The sequence below is a fragment of the Scyliorhinus torazame genome, chromosome 1 (assembly GCF_047496885.1).
Source record: "Scyliorhinus torazame isolate Kashiwa2021f chromosome 1, sScyTor2.1, whole genome shotgun sequence".
Taxonomy (NCBI): Eukaryota; Metazoa; Chordata; class Chondrichthyes; order Carcharhiniformes; family Scyliorhinidae; genus Scyliorhinus; species Scyliorhinus torazame.
The window spans coordinates 230,736,837-230,758,133 of record NC_092707.1 but is presented as its reverse complement, the minus strand read 5'-3'; the positions used below and the strand labels follow the sequence as shown (position 1 = coordinate 230,758,133).

The 21,297-nt window shown below is 46.5% G+C and overlaps 1 protein-coding gene across 1 annotated transcript in view; it reads left to right on the top strand.

The window, feature by feature from the left end:
* Positions 1 to 21,297, top strand: part of mei4 (meiosis-specific, MEI4 homolog (S. cerevisiae)) — a 356,624-nt gene that overhangs the window by 7,399 nt on the left and 327,928 nt on the right. Inside the window, exon 2 of the mRNA XM_072503353.1 lies at positions 1,104 to 1,702. Within this exon, the coding sequence (XP_072359454.1) occupies positions 1,104 to 1,702 (599 nt within the window). The remainder of the gene's footprint in view (positions 1 to 1,103; positions 1,703 to 21,297) is intronic.

Genomic DNA, 21,297 nt, shown 5'->3' with positions numbered 1-21,297 from the left:
ACTAATTTCGGAACAGAACCTTTCCTTCCTGGAAGGCTACATGCTAATCTGGGTCCAGTGTGGATTACATTTTCTTTTTTAAAATAAATTTTGAGTACCCAATTCATTTTTTTCCAATTAAGGGGCAATTTAGTGTGGCCAATTCACCTACCCTGCACATCTTTGGGTTGTGGGGGCGAAACCCACGCAAACACGGGGAGAATGTGCAAACTCCACACGGACAGTGATCCAGAGCCGGGATCGAACCTGGGACCTCGGAGCCGTGAGGCAACATGGCTAACCCACTGCGCCACCGTGCTGCCCTGTTGATTCAATTTTCAACATAGTCATCCCTGTTGGCTGTAGCAGAGAAGGGACCATTTTATAATCCTCAATTTTCACGATGTTAGGTGGGAGCGTAGTGCTGTAACTGAGAGAGGCTTACAACATTATAACCCTGATATTCTCAGCTGAACTAACCTTTATGAGTCTCTGTGTAGGAGCAGAATTAACACTTTACCCGCAGTGTATTTGTTTTAGTGTCTTTATACAGAAAAGTATACAGTAGTAGTAATTTCCATGACATGCCTGATCTCTACAAATCGTCATAAAACATGATTTATTTGACTTGTTTAATGAGAAGTACAATTTATTACAACTGTACAAATTATATAAAAATCAACATTAGATAAAGCATAAATCCCCCAGGTTTAATTAAATTATGGTACCATTGGCTTGCTGTTTCAAATGTGTTGTTGTGTATCATGAATTTTGTAAATGATGAGAAGAACTAGGTTTGGCCTGCGTGCCTTTATATTGTACTGCTTCAGCCTAAGTGGGAAGCGATCGATATACGGATGGACTGTTCACTCAACTTTGCAGCTGATCATGGAAAATGTTATTGTTGTAATGGAGAAAAGTTTGATCTTCAATTCCAAACAGCACTTGTGCTTAACAATATGTGCAATAGCAGAAAACCGATCTCAAGGGAAGTTTGTATTCATTGAAGAGTCCCTCTTCTAATTTAACTTGGGAATTGCAAAGTATTATAAATCATATATTAAAGTTGTGGAGTACATGAAAATATATCTTTTTATAAATGATTGGCCTATTATATTTTCCAGGAGCTGACTCTGCTTTTTGCATAGATAATCCACCTCAAGATTCTCTGGAATTTAGGAGTGAGTCTGTTCATCTTGAAGATTCTGGTTGTGATATATCTAATGGACAAGGATCAGATACTCGTGATCGGTTAACTAATCAGAGCTTTGGATACCTTGATTCTTATTCACTAATTCATGAAAAAAATAAGACATTAGTCAATTCCACGTTGTTTCATCCTGAATCAAACATTTCCAAGAGAGAAGAATTACAAGAGAAAGAGAAAGTGCTCAATTTTCACACACAGTTTCTACAGAGTTTAATAAGAATGAGAAAGATTGCAACTAATAGAACTCCGACAGCAGAGATATTGACGGTCAGCAGTGACTACTCTGTAGTGACAGATTCAGTCTCGGATCTTGCTAAGAGTTTGCTAGTTTTCTGTACGAAACCTAGATCTCTTCCCCCAGCATCTTTACTGAGGGAAACAACACAGACTCTTGTCCACTTGTTACATGATGGTAAATTGCCAAAGCTGGTCCTTGCACAGTGTATTAAGAGAGTGGACGAACTTGTGAAAGCACTGGTGAAAGTCATTTTGGAGAACACAAAAGTAAATCGGGTAAGCACATTTTGCACAATGTTTTGTTCCTCTTATAAATATTTACATATAATCAACAACAAAATATTCTGCTTAACCATCGGCTGTGTGTTGATTTTTGTTTGTTATTGTAAATATTGTGGAGGCATTTAGTTTAAAGGACTTGTTATAATGAACATCCAGAGATATACAGAGCTGAACAATTTTAACGATAAACATTTTTGCATACTATTAAAGTGGTGAAAATTTGATTGGTGTTTTTGAGGTGGGTTAGTAACATATTACATGCATAAATTAGAACAACAAGATCCTGAGAGTATGCTGTCAGATGCTTGCATTGTTGGTGCTCAGTTTTCCTGTCTGGTATTTTATGGGAGTTGTGAGCCCTCTTTAAATATGTCATTGTTTCCATTAAATTAACAGAAAAAGATAGCAGATGAATGTGTACTTTTGTGATTTGAGCAAGCTACTTTCAGATAGCTGACCTAAGCCTTAACTGTCCATCAAAAACAATTAATAGAATATCACTTCATTCCATCTCATTTCAGGTTGCAAGACTGTTAGTTACATTTTTAATTAACAGGATATTTATCATAATTGAATACAGAGAGATGACTGAATCAACAGTGGAGTTTTGCCAAGATTTTATTTTACAGAATATCTTTGTTTGAGAATATTGTGAACATTTGTAGTTTGAGTCCTTTATCCATTGAGGAAAAGAGCCCAACTATTAGTCATCTTTTTCATTTTGTTACTCTAACCATGTTCGGGATTGAGTTGCCATGGACCCAATTCTTTTGTATTAAAATATTGAGAGGTTGACAATTACATGTCTATCCATGCCAACTTTACATAAAATTCCCAAAAGAATACTTAAGCCAGTATCATTTCTACAGGCACTTGCTCAGAAATAATTACAGGAATGAAGGCCTAATGCAGATATTTTTGAAGATGCAATAATGATCAAAGATAAGGTCTTAAGGTTCTGGAAAGAAAATATGGCTTCTTGTTCATTTAAGGTACGATTTATTTCTGGTATAACTGATTAACAATACGGTAAACCTGGATGAATGTATTGTCAAGAGTTTATACCATCATACCGTCGTGCTGCTTTTCCTGATTCTGGGAGTCATTTTGAATAGATCCACAGAAAAGGGTACAAAATATGAAATATACACAGAATTTTTTTTAATACTCTTTGTAGAATGCTGTGGGTCCCTCAAATCACTGACATTAAGGACTTTCAACAAGGGTAGTTTATTCCTAAACTCAACAGCTACAGACAGTATAAAAAAGCAAATTATTGCGGATGCCAGAATCTGAAACAAAATCAGAAAATGCCAAACAATCTCGACAGGTCTGACAGCATCTCTGGAGAGAGAATGGAGCTAACGTTTTGAGTCTGGATGACTCTTTGTCAAAACTTACTGGATTGTCCAGAATTTTCTGTTTTTGTGTACTTGTGCTCTGTCTGAGATCCCCGGAATATTTCCCCTGCTCCCGCTACGTGACCATGTATATATTCATGGCATCATGTTCTCATGTGACAGCTCAGTCTACATCTTCCCCGTTTACCTGGGACACTTGGTAGCATGAGATCTAACAGCGTATGTCATAGGAAACCATGTACAGACCATTATGTGACATGCAGTAAAACAAATTGACAACGCATAATTATTTACAAATATGTTTAGGGCTGGTTTAGCTCACTTGCCTAGACAGCTGGTACGTGATGCAGAGCACGGCTTCAATTCCTGTACTGGCCGAGGTTGTTCATGTAGGCCCCTCACCTGAGGTGTGGTGATCCTCCGATTAAATCACCACCAGTCAGCTCTCCCCCTGAAAGGGGAAAGGAGCCTCTGGCTATATATATATATATATATATATATATATTGAGGCAGCACGGTAGCACAAGTGGATAGCACTGTGGCTTCACAGCGCCAGGGTCCCAGGTTCGATTCCCCGCTGGGTCACTGTCTGTGCGGAGTTTGCACGTTCTCCCCGTGTGTGCGTGGGTTTCCTCCGGGTGCTCCGGTTTCCTCCCACAGTCCAAAGACGTGCAGGTTAGGTGGATTGGCCATGCTAAATTGCCCGTAGTGTCCATAAGGGTTGGGAGGGGTTATTGGGTTGCGGGGATAGGGTGGAAGTGAGGGATTAATGTGGGTCGGTGCAGACTCGATGGGCCGAATGGCCTCCTTCTGCACTGTATGTTCTATGTAATCTATGATTAGGCTGTAGCAACTGGTGCATAGCACATCCTGTCTACTTCTTTCCACCCCTATTTATTTAGTTGGAAAGAAAGTTGAAGTTCAAAAGTGAGTTAAAGGCAATATGGTAATAAAGTCCTGGAATATTGTGTTCGGCCTGCTCAGGGGCCCCGAGTATGTGATTACACCGGAAGGTGGTTGTGGTGATATACCTGTGCACAATCTTGTATATGATTGCCTATCAATGTATAAATAGAGTTAGCAAATCGACCTCCAACCAGCTGGTGGCGATAGAGATCTATCATGTGACTTGAGACACCCGCCAGTTGGTAGTAAGCCCTACAAGAGGATAGTCGCACTTAAAGTAGCTCAAGGAGAATTCACTGAATTCATTTAGTAGCCATTATCTGTATTATACTTCGTTGGTTATCTTTTCATGTGTCTGTTAATAAATCATCTTTCTAGTTAAAGAACTAGATGTTCTGTGTACATCATTACCACAGCCATAAAACAATGCAGCACTTAAAGATAACAACGGAGAAGACGGGGCTGTAGCCACCTAAAATGGCTGATTCCCGATTAATTTGGCCAAACCCCGATGTAAAATGTCGAACTGAAAAGGCTGATGGGAAAATCAGCCAACAGGGCACAAACGGACAGCTGCAGACAGAACGGTGTATTCGGCTCTGGGGAAGTCGGCCCAGACCGATACCTGCAACCATTAGCAGCACATCAACCCAGCCATCTGCAGTTTAATCGGCTATCCCCAGGAACAATTGCTACAAATTAGCAATTGAAAGCCGATCCAGACCTCTCGGCGCCAGCAGTGGCCGAGACAAAGAAATGTGAACGACCACCCCCCCGATCAAGGAATTGCCCCATTATTGGAGCATATCGAACCCAGTGATTGGGACCAAGTCCAATCACTTGGGACCAGGGTCAAGGTCCGCCCCGAGAGGCGGGAAGCCCCTGGGAACTATAAAAATAGGGGCCAAGTTCAGATCGACCCTTCTTCTCCTACTCGCAACCTTCGAGACCCTTCGACGAAAGAACAAGTAAGTCTTACTCCAGCGATCGCTACCAGATAGGTGTTCTAGACTATCGACCCGTACCAGCCTTTTTGAATCCCGCAGGCCAGACCCAATTCGATAAGCCATTTGTTTCTCTGACCTGGTGGGCCATCACCAAAGTTAAGTATTGGCCTTTAGTGGTAGGTAATAGTCTAGAGGTAGTATTATTGTATAAGTATTTATTGCTGTATATAATAAATGATCGTTGATTTAACATTTACTCAGCGGTGTGCTGTATTATTAATCATTACTTGAGCTTGAACCACGTGGCGGTATCAGAAAGATACCTGGCGACTCGTGAGCAAAGGTGACAGAATTAGAGCTAATAAAACTAAGGCTAATAAGAGCAACAGGGCAAAATAGGCTGAAGAAAGAAAAGAGAAAATTACTCCGCCGACCTGGTGAACTACGGCCATCTGGAACTCAACGCACGAAAAGGCTGAATTTAGAGATGGAAGGTTTGAAAGCACCCCAACAGTCTCGGGTAACGTAGATGAAAATTGGCGTGTTTTCAAGCAACAATTTAGACTCGTGTTGCAGCCCTTACCACAGCCTGCCAAGAGGCATATTGCATTGCTGCCCACAGTGGTAGGTCCTCAAGCAATAGAAATATACAACACCTTTGCATCCGACACGGACCCCCCACCCCCCTCCCCGGCACGGATCCCCCTCCCCGGCACGGACCCCCCCCCATCCCCCTTCCCGGCACGGACCCCCCCCCCCCCCCCCATCCCCCTCCCCGGCACGGACTCCCCATCCTCCTCCCCGGCACTGACCCCCCCCCCCCTCCCGGCACTCCCCCGGAGCCCAGCCCACTCTAACCCCCCCCCGCCGCACATACACACACACAACCTGAGACACACCTCTCCCACACATTCAGATTGCGGCCACGCCATCGCCTGCCCAGCGGCCAACCCCCAGGCCGTCACTCACCTCCACGCTGGTCGGCGTGAACCTGGAGCACAGGTTCACGCCGATGAAAAGGAGGTTTGATTTACGTCGACGTGAACGGTCATCACGTCGACGGGACTTCGGCCCATCCGGAAGGGAGAATATCGGCAGGCACAAAATCGGCTGCCTTGCGCAGACCCGTGCCATTCTCCGACATCAGCGGCGCCATTAACGCCCCGCCGACTTTTCTCCCTTCGGAGACTTCGGCAACCGGCGGGGGCGGGATTCACGGCGGCCAACGGCCATTCTCCGACCCGCTGGGGGGTCGGAGAATGACGCCCGAGATTTTTTACCAGGAGGCAAATTGTTTTCGGATTTTCTTGGGTTCTTCTTTCCATCCCTCTGTGTGGAAGACCAATTACTCAAAATTTTTGACGGCTCCTTGATCCGCGGGATTTAATAATCCGTGGGGCAGCACGGTAGCATTGTGGATAGCACAATTGCTTCACAGCTCCAGGGTCCTAGGTTCGATTCAGGCTTGGGTCGCGGTCTGTGCGGAGTCTGCACGTTCTCCCCGTGTGTGCGTGGGTTTCCTCCGGGGAAACCCGGGGGTTGGAAGTGGGCACTGGGGTGGTGAGCAGTGGCTGGCCTGGGGAACCTGCCACTGCCCACCCACTCGCCTCCCAGCTCTGCAACCAGCTCAGCACATCCCTCACACCCTTCTGACAGCACTGAGGCAGGTTGAAATGTTTATGAACAGATGTTTACTGTGAACAAATGAACCGGTATCTGCAGGTTTTTATGCCCCAGCCCCTAACGCTATCCTGTGTGCTGCACCTGTGCCAATTTAACCGGTGTCTAACTTTCTGGCCCAAACGCTACATCAGACAGGTCCCTAGACGGTATATCATGGGTGGAGGTGGCCTGCTACAATTCCCGCTCTGACCTGGTCCTCTGGCGGCCGTCCTCTGGAGCGACTGGGCCTGGCTGTGGCCTGGGCATCCTAGGTGGCTTGGTGCCACCCTGTTCTGTTTGCTGCCCACTCGATGTGCCAGGAGCAGGAGGGGGGGTTTGAGTCTCGGCAGTGTTTCCGCACCTCCCCTGCGGGAGTCATCTGCATGGGGCCCATCACCTGCCCCTCCCCCAGGGTGCCCGAGGGCGGCACTGCAGCACAAGGGTGGCTTGGCAGCACAGTGGTTAGCACAGTTGCTTCACAGCTCCAGGGTCCCAGGTTCGATTCCCGGCTTGGGTCACTTTCTGTGCAGAGGTTGCACATTCTCCCCGTGTCTATCTGGGTTTCCTCCGGGTGCTCCGGTTTCCTCCCATAGTCTAAAGATGTGCAGATTAGGTGGATTGGCAATGCTAAAAAAATTCCCCTCAGTGCCTAAAAGGTTTAGGTGGTGTTACTGGGTTACGGGGATAGGGTGGAGGTGTGGGCTTAGGTAGGGTCTCTTTCCAAAGGCTGGTGCAGACTCGGTGGGCTGAATGGCCTCCTTCTGCACTGTAAGTTCTATGAATATATGAAATTCTATGATGGCCCCTGGGCTACTCAGTGGGAGGGGGGTGCAGCTGGAATGAGCTCCAGGGACTCTCCCGCCATCTGGCATTGCCACTCCTGGAGGGTTGCTCTCGTCTCGACTTGGTCTCTGCGTGCAGCTATGGAGCATAGCGACTAGGCCACCTCCCTGTGGGACTGTGCCATGTCTCTCTCTGACTGGCTCAGGTCAGCCAGCACCTTGGCAATGCCGTCAACTCCCGCAGCCATGGCCCGTTATGACTGGGCCAACCTCTGGAGCTCCATTGCTCCAGGTGACCCTGATACATAGCTGCCTGTGACAGGGCAGCCCTGTCCTGTGACTCAGCTACCACCCGCACAGAGCGCCCCAGGCCTTGGACATCGTGACCCACGGCCGATACCTTTGCCCCCAAGGCCTGCACTGCAGATGACCCCGTGCGGAGTTGGCCTCGGTGGCACGCATGGTTGGCACCGCCTCATGTAGTCCTCGGCTCTGTGTCTGCATCTCCAGCATTGATGAGACCGCCGTTTCCAGAGACCGGAGACCTGTATGGACGACAACTAATCCAAGGGATATCCCCCCATACTGTCCGCTCCCTCGGGGTCCTACCTCCATCTGATGTAACGCTGCGCATGTGTGGTGCTCATCACAGAGTGCCCCAGGAGCCTCTTCACTAATATGGACAACCGAGGTAGGTGTCTAGGGGATGGTAGAGGATGGTGGATATAGCTGTGATGGCAGGTTGGTGTTGTCTCCGGACTAGCGCACCGGGGTGTCGCGGGCTGGCCTTTGCAGGCTGGCATCGCTGTCCGTTGCTGCCTCCTTGTTGGACATGTCCTGTGGTTGTGGCTGGGGAAGGGGGACACAACAAGGGTCGCGTCATTGCTTGGTGATCCTGCAAGACAAAAGACATGACAGATGGTTGGATTGCGGGTTGGGGTGGTGTGGGACTGGTGGGGTGCTGGGGTTCGGGTGATGTGGGTATGTTGGGGAGGTGTGGATGAGATGGGACGGTGTGGGGAGTTGGGGTGGTAGTGTGATGTGGGTTGTGGCACGCATACCACAGGGACACCACAACTAAGCGGGGGTTCACTTGGTTCCACGATGTCAACCTTTACGTCGGTGACTGACGTGTCGCCGGGCTAACCGACCAGGCCTAGTGTCTGCTGCTCCGCGACGGTGAAGGGCCGCAGGTCTGGTGGGCCCCCTCCAGGTCTTCTCCCTCTCCCTGATTGGCAGGGGTTAGGATTGTCTCCGGAATGGGAACACATGACCCAGGGGTTAGCATGGTGGTGATGCGCGTCGTTGCTCCCCCAGCCCCTCTTCCCTTCCCCCCCCCGCCCCCTTTTCCATGGCGGCCCACCCCTGCTGAGGGTGCCCCCTCCACCACCCCCAGGGCAAGGGTACCCCATCCCCCACCGAGCACTGGGGTGGCAAGCCTAGCACCCCTGGACATTCTGCCTTTGAGGAAAGATGGCTACTCACCACCTCGGCTCCCCACAGTAGCCCTTCCGCCAGGTTCACGTTTTTTAACAGGAGTACTAATTGGTGCCAGTGTGACCACTTGCTGGGGAGGCCATTGGATATGGGGTCGCTCCAGGTAATTAAATGCAAATAGGGTTTAAGTGGTGATAATTGGTTTGATGCCACGCTACGGCAGGATCTCGATTTCGCCTATGGGAGTGGGCCGGTTGCATCGCATGGCGCGGTTCTCGTTTTTGGCCTCTCCCGCTATTCATCGGCCTCATTGCGTTCGAGTGAGAGTGTAACGAGGCCTGAGAATCGTGCCCATAATTTTGAATAGAGTTTTATGGCAGACACGGTCATCATTTGCCATCACCATGATTACTTATCAATCCTGAAATCTTCAGGAGTTAAAGTGTTCAGAAGTTTACAAACACCATCACAGCAGCAGTAAATTTATGGAAGTGATCGTGAATACTCAGGAACGATCACTAATGTTCAAAAGGGATAATTTGCATTCAAAAGCGTTCATTCGTCGCGGCCGCTTGAGGCCGCCGCCATGTGCATGCGCGGACTTGGAACCGGAAGTGCAGGGGCCCGTATCTGCAACTGAAGCTGCGCGAAGCATTCTGGGGCCCTGCCAGCCCCCTGAAGGTAGATGAATAGCTGCTAATATTTTTAATGAACCTCCAGAGTAAAGCTCCAGTGTTTTTACGCTGGCGTGGGGACATAGCCCCATTTTTGGAGAATCCAGCCCCAGATTCTCAACTTTCATTTGCAATTTCGAGATGATCTTGTCCCTGTTTTGAATCTGTGACATTTGAGGCAGGGGTGGAGTTGCCTCAGATACATCCTCGACCTGGATGGAGTGGGTTTTTCCACCTGCCTCTAGGGTCGGGAAGCCAATGTAAGTTTTTGAATAGTATGGTTCTCATTGTCCTTTTCTGCTAACTTGTTCAGAATGATTGTGCACTGACAGTTTCAGTTTCAGGCCCCTTTTAATCGAGCAGTCTTTTTGTTCTAGAGAGGAGAAATAGGCATTGAGAAAATGCAAAGTCACAGGCATCAAATGCTTTCATTTTAGCTCTCAAGATAATTTGTAAATGAGCATTGAAATATCTAGAGATCACATACCCTGGCTGTACGTGCGTCTTCCAGTGACCTCTTGGCTCTCATCAGTTTTGTACAGGGGACGTAGTCACCGCTGCTGTCTGCCATGATGAAAGCGTCGATAACCTTTGGCAACCTGATTCCCTCACTGTTATACAAACAACTCTTGATCTTCTGACTGGTCTGAATGGCAGAGACTGAGAAAAGAAGAAAAGTAATTTAAATTCAGTGTTACGAATGCATTTTAGATTCAGCCATCTCATTGCCAGTGAATTTCCAAGCAAATATGCAAATGCTTACAATTTAAGAACAAATACTAGATTTAAATAAAGGCAAATTACTGCAGATGCTGGCCTGACCCTTCTGGGGAAGAGTCTATCTCCTCATCATTGAGATTTACCTGTGATCATAAACCTTTTGCCTTGCAGTACTCTTCAGTCTTTGATTCATTGTACTGCTTCCCTGAGGAGCAAACGTCTGTCGATTCAGTGACCAGAATCCACTGCACTATGTACATCTTGGTGTCCTCATGCATTGAAGGATCAAAGTTCTTGATGTTCCATGCGATGTCAGCAATTTGTGGATCTTAGCCATGAGGCTAAGATTCATTAGCCATGAATTAGCAAAGTAAAATGCCAATGTAGATATTAGGATATTAGATATTCTAAAAGCAATGGAAAATATAGACCAATTAATTAGTCCAGCAACCAGCAAAAAGATTGTGTAATTTGGTGCAGTGAGGTAATCAGGAAAGGTAAGTGGTAGTCTAATTCTGCTGTTTTTCAGTTAAAAGTGCAGTGTGTAGCTTTGTGTCTGATTGGCTAAAGCTGCCCCCACCCTAATTGCTGAGAGGCAGTTATCTGTCAGTCACCTGAGGCCTGTTTAGGGGCACAAAGGTGCACATTGTATTCTTCTCTTTGAAACTTAAGTAGTGTAAGTCATCCTGGTTAGCTGAGGTCTGTATAAAAGATAGACAGAAAGCACACTCAGTAAGCTTCGCGCAAGTGAAGGAGACACAGCCAGAGTGAGACACATCCAGAGTGGGAATTGTAATTTAGTAATTTGGTACAGTGAGGTAATTCAGTGCAGAGTGGGAGAAGGTGCTTTTTCCCTACTGTTTTGTTCTCTTTCTTCTGGCCTGTAACTTTTAATCTGCAAGGAGAGAACCAGAGAGCATCTGAGAACCTGGAACTGTAAGTGATTTGTATTTATTTTTATTTTTATTACCGTTTCAAATTGTGTGTGTGTGTGTGTGGGGTGGGGGGGGGGGGACTGAACTGACATCACAGTAAAGCTGTGACCTGATTGGCTGGTTGGGAATCTACACTAAATTTAAAAATTAAGCATTGTTAAACTAATTAAACATAATTACTTATCTGAGCCAAAGATCGGAGAGTACTGCATTTAGCTTTCACATTTATAGTAGAAATCTTGTGCTAGAAAACATAGTTAACAGTAACTTTTTAAAAAAATGTTTTAAATTTAATTTACTAATTAATTGACGCAATGTCAATTAGAGGGATGCAGTGCTCTGACTGTAAGATGTGGCAGGTCCGGGAGGGTTTCAGCATCCCGGATGGCTTCATCTGTAGAAAGTGCACCCAACTAGAGCTCCTCACAGACCACATGGTTTGGTAGGAGCAGCAATTGGATGCACTTAGGAGCATGCAGGTGGCGGAAAGCGTCATTGATAGCAGTTATATAAATGTGGTCACACCCAAGGTGCAGGCAGAGAAATGGGTGACCACCAGAAGGGGCAGGCAGTCAGTGCAGGAATCCCCTGTGGTTGTCCCCCTCTCGAACAGGTATACCCCTTTGATACTGTCGGGGGGATAGCCTATCAGGGGAAAACAGCAGCAGCCACTGCAGTGGCACCACGGCTGGCTCTGATGTTCAGCAGGGAGGGTCAAAGTGCAGAAGAGCAATAGTCATAGGGGACTCTATAGTCAGGGGCACAGATAGGCGCTTCTGTGGACGTGAAAGAGACTCCAGGATGGTATGTTGCCTCCCTGGTGCCAGGGTCCAGGATGTCTCCGAATGGGTAGCGGGCATCCTGAAGGGGGAGGGCAAACAGGCAGAGGCCGTTGTCCATATTGGTACTAAGGAGTTCAGGGAGCTAGGCAGAAACTTAAAAGACAGGACCTCTGGGGTTGTAATCTCGGGATTACTCCCTGTGCCACGTGCCAGTGAGGCTAGAAATAGGAAGATAGAGCAGCTAAACACGTGGCTAAACAGCTGGTGTAGGAGTGTGGGTTTCCGTTATCTGGACCACTGGGAGCTCTTCCGGGGCAGGTGTGACCTGTATAAGGATGGGTTGCATCTAAACTGGAGAGGCATAACTATCCTGGCTGCGAGATGTGCTAGTGTCACACGGGAGCGTTTAAACTAGTATGGCAGGGGGGTGGGTACTGGAGCAAGAGGTCAGAAGGTGAAAGAATTGAGGGAGAACTAGGGAATAGGGCCAGTATGGCTCTGAAGAAGAGCAGACAGGGAGATGTTGCTAAAAACAGTGGGTTTGGTGGCCTGAAGTGCATATGTTTTAATGCAAGAATTATTGCGGGTAGGGCAGATGAACTTAGAGCTTGGATTAGTACTTGGAACTATGATGTTGTTGCCATTACAGAGACCTGGTTGAGGGAAGGACAGGACAGGCAGCTAAACATTCCAGGATTTAGATGTTTCAGGCGGGATAGAGGGGGATGTAAAAGGGGTGGCGGAGTTGCGCTACTGGTTAGGGAGAATATCACCTCAGAGGACACAAAGCTATATGGGTAGAGATCAGGAATAAGAAGGGTGCAGTCACAATGTTGGGGGTTTACTACAGGCCTCCCAACAGCCAGCGGGAGATAAAGGAGCAGATAGGTTGACAGATTTTGGAAACGAGTAAAAACAACGGGGTTGTTGTGATGGGAGACTTCAACTTCCCCAATATTGACTAGGACTCACTTAGTGCGAGGGGCTTAGACGGGCAGAGTTTGTAAGGAGCATCCAGGAGGGCTTCTTAAAACAATATGTAGACAGTGCAACTAGGGAAGGGGCTGTACTGGACCTGGTATTGGGGAATAAGCCCGGCCAGGTGGTAGAAGTTTCAGTAGGAGAGCATTTCGGGAACAGTGACCACAATTCAGTAAGTTTTAAAGTGCTGGTGGACAAGGATAAGAATGGTCCTAGGGTGAATGTGCTAAATTGGGGGAAGGCTAATTATAACAATATTAGGTGGGAACTGAAGAACCTAGACTGGGGGCGGATGTTTAAGGGTAAATCAACATCTGACATGTGGGGGGCTTTCAAATGTCAGTTGAAAGGAATTCAGGACCGGCATGTTCCTGTGCGGAAGAAGGATAAATACGGCAAATTTCGGGAACCTTGGATAACGAGAGATATTGTAGGCCTCATCAAAAAGAAAAAGGAGGCATTTGTCAGTGCTAAAAGGCTGGGAACAGACGGAGCCTGTGTGGGATATAAGAAAAGTAGGAAGGAACTTAAGCAAGGAGTCAGGAGGGCTAGAAGGGGTCACGGAAAGTCTTTGGCAAATAGGATTAAGGAAAATCCCAAGGCTTTTTACACGTACATAAAAAGCAAGAGGGTAGCCAGGGAAAGGGTTGGCCACTGAAGGATAGGCAAGGGAATCTATGTGTGGAGCCAGAGGAAATGGGCGAGGTACTAAATGAATACTTTGCATCAGTATTCACCAAAGAGAAGGAATTGGTGGATGTTGAGTCTGGAGAAGGGTGTGTAGATAGCCTGGGTCACATTGAGATCCAAAAAGGTGAGGTGTTGGGCGTCTTGAAAAATATTAAGGTAGATAAGTCACCAGGGCCTGATGGGATCTACCCCAGAATACTGAAGGAGGCTAGAGAGGAAATTGCTGATGCTTTGACAGAAATTTTTGGATCCTCACTGTCTTCAGGTGATGTCCCGGAGGACTGGAGAATAGCCAATGTTCCTTTGTTTAAGAAGGGTAGCAAGGATAATCCAGGGAACTCCACGCCGGTGAGCCTTACGTCAGTGGTAGGGAAATTACTGGTGAGAATTCTTTGAGACAGGATCTACTCCCATTTGGAAGCAAATGGACGTATTAGCGAGAGGCAGCATGGTTTTGTGGAGGGATGGTCGTGTCTCACTAACTTGATAGAGTTTTTCGAAGAGGTCACAAAGGTGATTGATGCAGGTCGGGCAGTGGATGTTGTCTATATGGACTTCAGTAAGGCCTTTGACAAGGTCCCTCATGGTAGACTGGTACAAAAGGTGAAGTCACACAGGATCAGGGGTGAGCTGGCAAGGTGGATACAGAACTGGCTAGGTCATAGAAGGCAGAGAGTAGCAATGGAAGGGTGCTTTTCTAATTTGAGGGCTGTGACTAATGGTGTTCCACAGGGATCAGTGCTGCGACCTTTGCTGTTCGTAGTCTATATTAATGATTTGGAGGAAAATGTAACTGGTCTGATTAGTAAGTTTGCAGACGACACAAGGTTGGTGGAATTGCGGATAGCGATGAGGACTGTCAGGATACAGCAAGATTTAGATCGTTTGGAGACTTGGGCGGAGAGATGGCAGATGGAGTTTAATCCGGACAAATGTGAGGTAATGCATTTTGGAAGGTCTAATGCAGGTAGGGAATATACAGTGAATGGTAGAACCCTCAAGAGTATTGAAAGTCAAAGAGATCTAGGAGTACAGGTCCACAGGTCATTGAAAGGGGCAACACAGGTGGAGAAGGTAGTCAAGAAGGCATACGGCATGCTTGCCTTCATTGGCCGGGGCATTGAGTATAAGAATTGGCAAGTCATGTTGCAGCTGTATAGAACCTTAGGCCACATTTGGAGTATAGTGTTCAATTCTGGTCGCCACACTACCCGAAGGATGTGGAGGCTTTAGAGAGGATGCAGAAGAGATTTACCAGGATGTTGCCTGGTATGGAGGGCATTAGCTATGAGGAGCGGTTGATTAAACTCGATTTGTTCTCACTGGAACGACGGAGGTTGAGGGGCGACCTGATAGAGGTCTACAAAATTATGAGGGGCATAGACAGAGTGGATACTCAGAGGCTTTTCCCCAGGGTAGAGGGGTCAATTACTAGGGGGCATAGGTTTAAGGTGCGAGGGGCAAGGTTTAGAGGAGATGTATGAGGCAAGTTTTTTACACAGAGGGTAGTGGGTGCCTGGAACTCGCTGCCGGAGGAGGTGGTGGAAGCAGGGACGATAGTGACATTTAAGGGACATCTGGACAAATACATGAATAGGATGGGAATAGAGGGATACGGACCCAGAAAGTGTAGAAGATTTTAGTTTAGTCGGGCAGCATGGTCGGCACGGGCTTGGAGGGCCTAAGGGCTACTGTGCTGTACTTTTCTTTGTCCTTTGTAATACAATTACAGTACAATCTTAAAACAGCTGAGTACAAAATCTACCTCATTTTGTAAAAAAAGTTACGTGTACATTAATTATCTTTGCTACAACTTCCATTTATTTTTTGTTTAATGAGCTGTTGAACCGTTTAACTACTGTCAGGTGGTCAATAAACTGCTCCCACTGGCATTTCTGACCCTGATTGTTCTCCACCTATACCAATCTTCAGATCCAGGATCCTTCCTCTCGACTGCCGTTATGTCATTCTTTCTTATCTGGGCTATTCTTCCTCCTTTTTTGTCTATTTATCCTTGTGAAATGTGAGCACTGATATATTTGTTTCCCAACCTTTGTTACTTTGTCGGCGTGGGCAGGATTTTACAGCCCAGCCCGCTTCCAGGATCGTCCAGTACTGTCGAAAGTTAGTGGACTTTTGGCTGGCTGTCGAATCACCCGCAGTGGGTCCTGCCTCAAGTGGACCGGAAGATTCCGGCCCATGTCTCTGCCATCAGCATCAGACACTAACCTCTATTTGTGGTGCTAGTTCAACTCTCTTCTAACATACCCTGTGTTTTCAGATAAAGAACCTTTAATGTTCTTTTCACTGATAATGTTTGCATGGATCTTATTTGCTGATGCACCATTACTGTCAAAATCTCTGTCCCGTCTAGTCCCATTCTGCTTGCCTTTACGGAATTGTACAGTACTCTATTGACTCAACTTTTCTTTGACTTTCTAATTCTCTCTTCAGCTGAACCATCCCCCATGTCAACCCCCCCCCCCCCCCCCCGCCCTTTTCACTGACTCTCTCAGTTTAAAAGCCCTATCCACTGCCACCGTTAGATAATTCATCAGGACACTGATCTCAGACCAATTTAATTGGACCAGTAACAAGTCTTACAACACCAGGTTAAAGTTCAACAGGTTTGTTTCGAATCGCGAGCTTTCGGAGCACTGCTCCTTCCTCAGGTGAATGAAGAGGTGGGTTCCAGAAACACATATATCGACACATATATAGACAAAGTCAATGATGCAAGATGATACTTTAAATGCGTGTCTTTGCAGATAATTAAATCTTTACAGGTCCAGACGGAGCGACTGTAGAGAGGGATAATCACAGGTTAAAGAGGTGTGAATTGTCTCAAGCCAGGACAATTAGTAGCATTTCGCAAGCCCAGGCCAGATGGTGGGGGATGAATGTAATGTGACTTGAATCCAAGGTCCTGATTCAGGCCGTACTCACGTGTGCGGAACTTGGCTATCAGTTTCTGCTCGGTGATTCTGCATTGTCGCGCGTCCTGAAGGCCGCCTTGGAGAACGCTTACCCGAGTTTAATTGGAGCTCACCCTAATGGGACAGCTCCCTTATTCACTAGTACTGGTGCCAGCATTCCAGGAATTGAAACCTCTTCTTACCACTCTTTGTGCTGTGCATTTAATTATCTAATCAGCTTGAGCCTATGCCAACAGATGGTGGCTCATGTACCAATCCAGAGATTATTCCCTATGAGCTTCAGGGTTTAATTTAGACCCGAACTCTTGAAACCCTTTCAGGAGAGCATCTTTTATCGTTGCACCTATGTTGTTGATTTCTGTGTGAACCAGGACAACTGGGCCTGACCTCTCTCATTCGAAGTTCCTCTCTAGCCATGAGGAGACATCTCCACCATGGTACCATGCAGACAACACAACCTTTGGAACTGCTGGTTGTGGCTGCAGAGGACACTATCTAACCACCCGACTATACTGGGCTGTATCCCTACCACATTGCATTTCACTCTATTTGAATGACTTCCTGGGTGCTTTCTTCAATTTGCACTTCCACGCTGCAGTCCTTGTTCTCATCCATAAAGGTAGTAAGTATCACTCACATATGATTTCATCAAAGTCAGGGGCTGAAACTCCTCCATTCCTACTTCATGGATCCCCACACCTGCCTGACTCACAGTCACATCCTTTTCTCTGACCATTAACACGCTCTAAGGTTCTATTGGCTCTAAGCGGTGTGACTTCCTCCTGGAAAAAAGGACAGAGTCTTGTGTTCTCCTCTGTGTTGTCTTTGGTGGTGATGGGGCATTTAATCAGGCTGTACGGTGGCAATTGGGGACCCTGTCACCTTTGCTATATTAACTCCACTTCATGACTGGGACTGTGACATTGCTTGATTTGTCTCCATCAAAGACCCTGGCTCACCTTTCTCTCCCTTTTGGATTCTGTAATATTAGCAAACTTTCAGTTTCTTTTTTGACTTTTCATTTCTATTGGACTTTCAGTTTGGACTGCAGGAAGATTATAGGCTGAAGGAAGTTTTTAATTCTCTCCTTTGTCAGGTTTTGTCTTTCAAGAAAAAGATCAACATGACAATTCTCTCTCCAATCTTAACTAGATATGTGAATGCATTTAGTTTCTTTACAACAATGCCAATCACGTACTTCTCCTTATTCCCTCAGTGGCTTTTTACCTTGACCTTCTGACTAGCACTGAACTCTGTTTCTTGCCTGGTGTATCATGACTCATCTTTACTTTGTCTTGCTTTTTTCTTACTTGCTATTGATTTCAGACTGAGGCAAAACGAAAGCTTGTCGAGGAACATGTTTAAACTCCAAATCATAAAGACAGCAACCTGATGCAGACTGTGGGGTTATTCTGAAGGAGACCAGAAAACTGTGTCAAATATAAAAATGACTGCCTAACTTGTCACGAGTAGATATTTCTACATAGACCTCTTCATAATCCATACATTTCTTTCGGCAACATCATTCAACGCTTGGTGGTCTGGTGCTACCAGGGTTGATTCCATTCTTATTTGGAAATATTTAAGCTCTTCTGACATAAACTGTGGGTGGTTATCTGATTCCAATGCCTCTGGGAACCCATAATTGCAATCTAACTTCTCAAAATTTGAGTTTTGACACTTTTTCCCATAGCCTCTAACATTCATCTACTTGCTATAGTTATCGACCAAAACAAGGTATTCTTTCCCTTCTATTATGATCCCAGACGAGATCACAACAGTGGTTAAGATACTGGACAGAAACCCCAATGTTTTATTTAAATTTTGTAAGACTCTGAGGAAAGAATACCTTGCACCAAGAGTGCTTTCATGAAATAAGAATAAGGTATATTTAAACAAACTTTATTACTGACACAATATTAAAATAGCTTTGACATGACATCAGAAAATAGCTTTCAATTACCCCTTAGACAATGCTAATTATTACAGTGAATACAGTAGCCCTAACCCTTAATGCTATCTTTATTTCCCCTCAAGTAGCAAAAAACCTCAGCTTTCAATCCACTGTTAAATACAGTTAGCCCTCTGGAATATCCCTTCTTTGAGAAGGAGAGTTCCTTTGACGTTGCTTTTTTAAATATAAATTTAGAGTACCCAATTCATTTTTTCCAATTAAGGGGCAATTTAGCGTGGCCAATCCACCTACCCTGCACACCTTTGGGTTGTGGGGCGAAACGCACGCAAACCCACGGGGAGAATGTGCAAACTCCACATAGATAGTGACCCAGAGCTGGGACTGAACCTGGGACCTCGGTGCCGAGAGGCAGCAGTGCTAACCACTACGCCACCGTGCTGCCCTCTTTGACACTGCTTTAAAGAAAAGATCTGAACCCTGTCAGAACCAAGCAGAAACCCTGGCTGCATTCCTTCAGAAATTGCTTCAGTTTGTTTCGGCTCACCTTCTAATTACATTCTTCTGAACATGATGTGGAGATGCTGGCGTTGGACTGGGGTGAGCACAGTAAGAAGTCTTACAAAACCAGGTTTGTTTCAAATCACTAGCTTTCGGAGCACTGCTCCTTCCTCAGGTGAATGAAGAGGTAGGTTCCAGAAACATATATAGAGACAAAGTCAAAGATGCAAGACGATACTTTGAATGCGAGCATTTGCAGGTAATTAAGTCTTTACAGATCCAGAGAGAGGAGTATTCCCAGGTTAACCTCATACGCTGCAGGAAGGGATGTCCCGAAGCGTGGCACATAGGTGAGACCGTGCAGGCGCTGCGACAACGGATGAATGGACATCGCGCGACAATCGGCAGGCAGGAATGTTCCCTTCCAGTTGGGGAACACTTCAGCAGTCAAGGGCATTCAGCCTCTGATCTTCAGGTAAGCGTTCTCCAAGGCAGCCTTCAGGACGCGCGGCAACGTAGAATCACCGAACAGAAACTTATAGCCAGGTTCCGCACACATGAGTACGGCCTCAACCGGGACCTTGGATTCATGTCACATTACATTCACTCCCCACCCACCTGTCCTGGTCTTGCAAAATCCTGCCAACTGTAAAGACTTAATTACCTGCAAATGCTCGCATTCAAAGTATCGTATTGCATCTTTGACTTTGTCTTTATAAATGTTTCTGGAACAGACCTCTTCATTCACCTGAGGAAGGAGCAGTGCTCTGAAGTATGCTAGAAACAAAACTGTTGGACTTTAACCTGGTGTTGTAAGACTTCTTACTGTTCTTCTGGACTGCTGGGAAAGAAACTGCCAATCTAGCTCCAGGTTATTACTTAACTGAACTGAGATACTGGACTTCAACTCACATTTCCAACTAACATACTGATTTTCTGCAAAACGTCTGATACCTTGTCTCCTCTCAGCAATTACATCATCTTACCAAGCTGAAATCTAATTAATTCCACAGGGAATCCCCTTAATAAAAACAACTTTCCATTAGCCCAAGCTTTTTATGGTGCTTTAATTGCACCTCTGGCTCCAAAATTTAGTTTTCTTTCAAACTAGGATTTCTTTTAAAAACATGACTGTGGCAGCCATATACTAACCTTGCTTTTAGCTCTTATTGCACAAAATACCTACTATACAATGGATGAAATGCTTTGTCGGCGTTTCATTGACGCCTGGACTGGATTGCGTGCGATTTGTCTTCCTATTGGAGGTGCCATTTGTGGAGCAATTCAGGACATGCTAATGTGCCAGAACTCTGCGCACACAAATTTGCAGTATTTCTCTGCCCAATGGGCATTCTAACCTCTGGGGCCGGAGTAGCGCCAAAAGAGCCTGACAGCTGGAGCTGTTTTTAAGCACTCCATTTACCAAACACTCACTGCAGCCACCAAAATGGCTCAGAAAAGACCCCCCCCCCCCCCCCGAGGACAGTGCTCTGAGGCGGCCCAGAGCTTCATGCCAGTGAGGAGCGGAAAGACACCCTCTTCCCCAACGTGGGCCACAGTCTCAGGCCTGCCCTCCTGGACACTGCTTGGGAGGTGGTGTTAGAGGCAATCAGTGCTCCCAGTCTCACAAGGAGGAGACCGCCAATGATCCAGAGGGGTGGGAGTCGCTGGTGAGTCCTCTGCCCTGAGAGGGGTAGAGAATTAGGGAGGGTTCCAAAAGCTGCAGTGCAGGTGCCCTCTGTTGATTCCCTGCTCCTCTGCAATGGGAATTCAGCGCTTCTGAAGAGTGCAACACCAAGTGGGCTCCTGATTGAGCTTGGCCACCTCCAATCACCTTGATGATACAGCTGGGGTATGAGGGTTTCCAGAGGGGTAACCTGGGTGGGCTCCCAGATGACCATAGGCCTTCTGAGCATTTAAAGGACACAGGCAGTACTCAGCAGTGTGAGCACCCAGGAGCCTGTAAGCAGCACCAAAGGAGTGTGTTTAAAAGAAGACTGCAGCAATGGCAGTCCCGAGCCCAGAAACCTGGCACCAACCAGTCAGCTACTGCCCCTGACCCGTGCAGCCAATCCCCCAAAAGCCCAAGAGTTTTCAATGGTTTTTCAGTGTTTCGCTAGCCTCCCACTCCCCCTTCACAGTCATGGCACAGAGTCCACGTTTGTCAATAAATTCACGCTTGCAAGCCCTCTACCTGAGAGGAGTAGAGCATTGCGGAAGGCCGGTGTCACCGCGTTTGCCGCGTCACAAGAAGGAAAATTTCACCCAATATCTCTGAAATTCCTACATTCATCACACTTCTGCTTCATTGTCATGTTACAGATTTTAAAGGCATGTTTCAGTTTTCAAACCTTTTACATCAA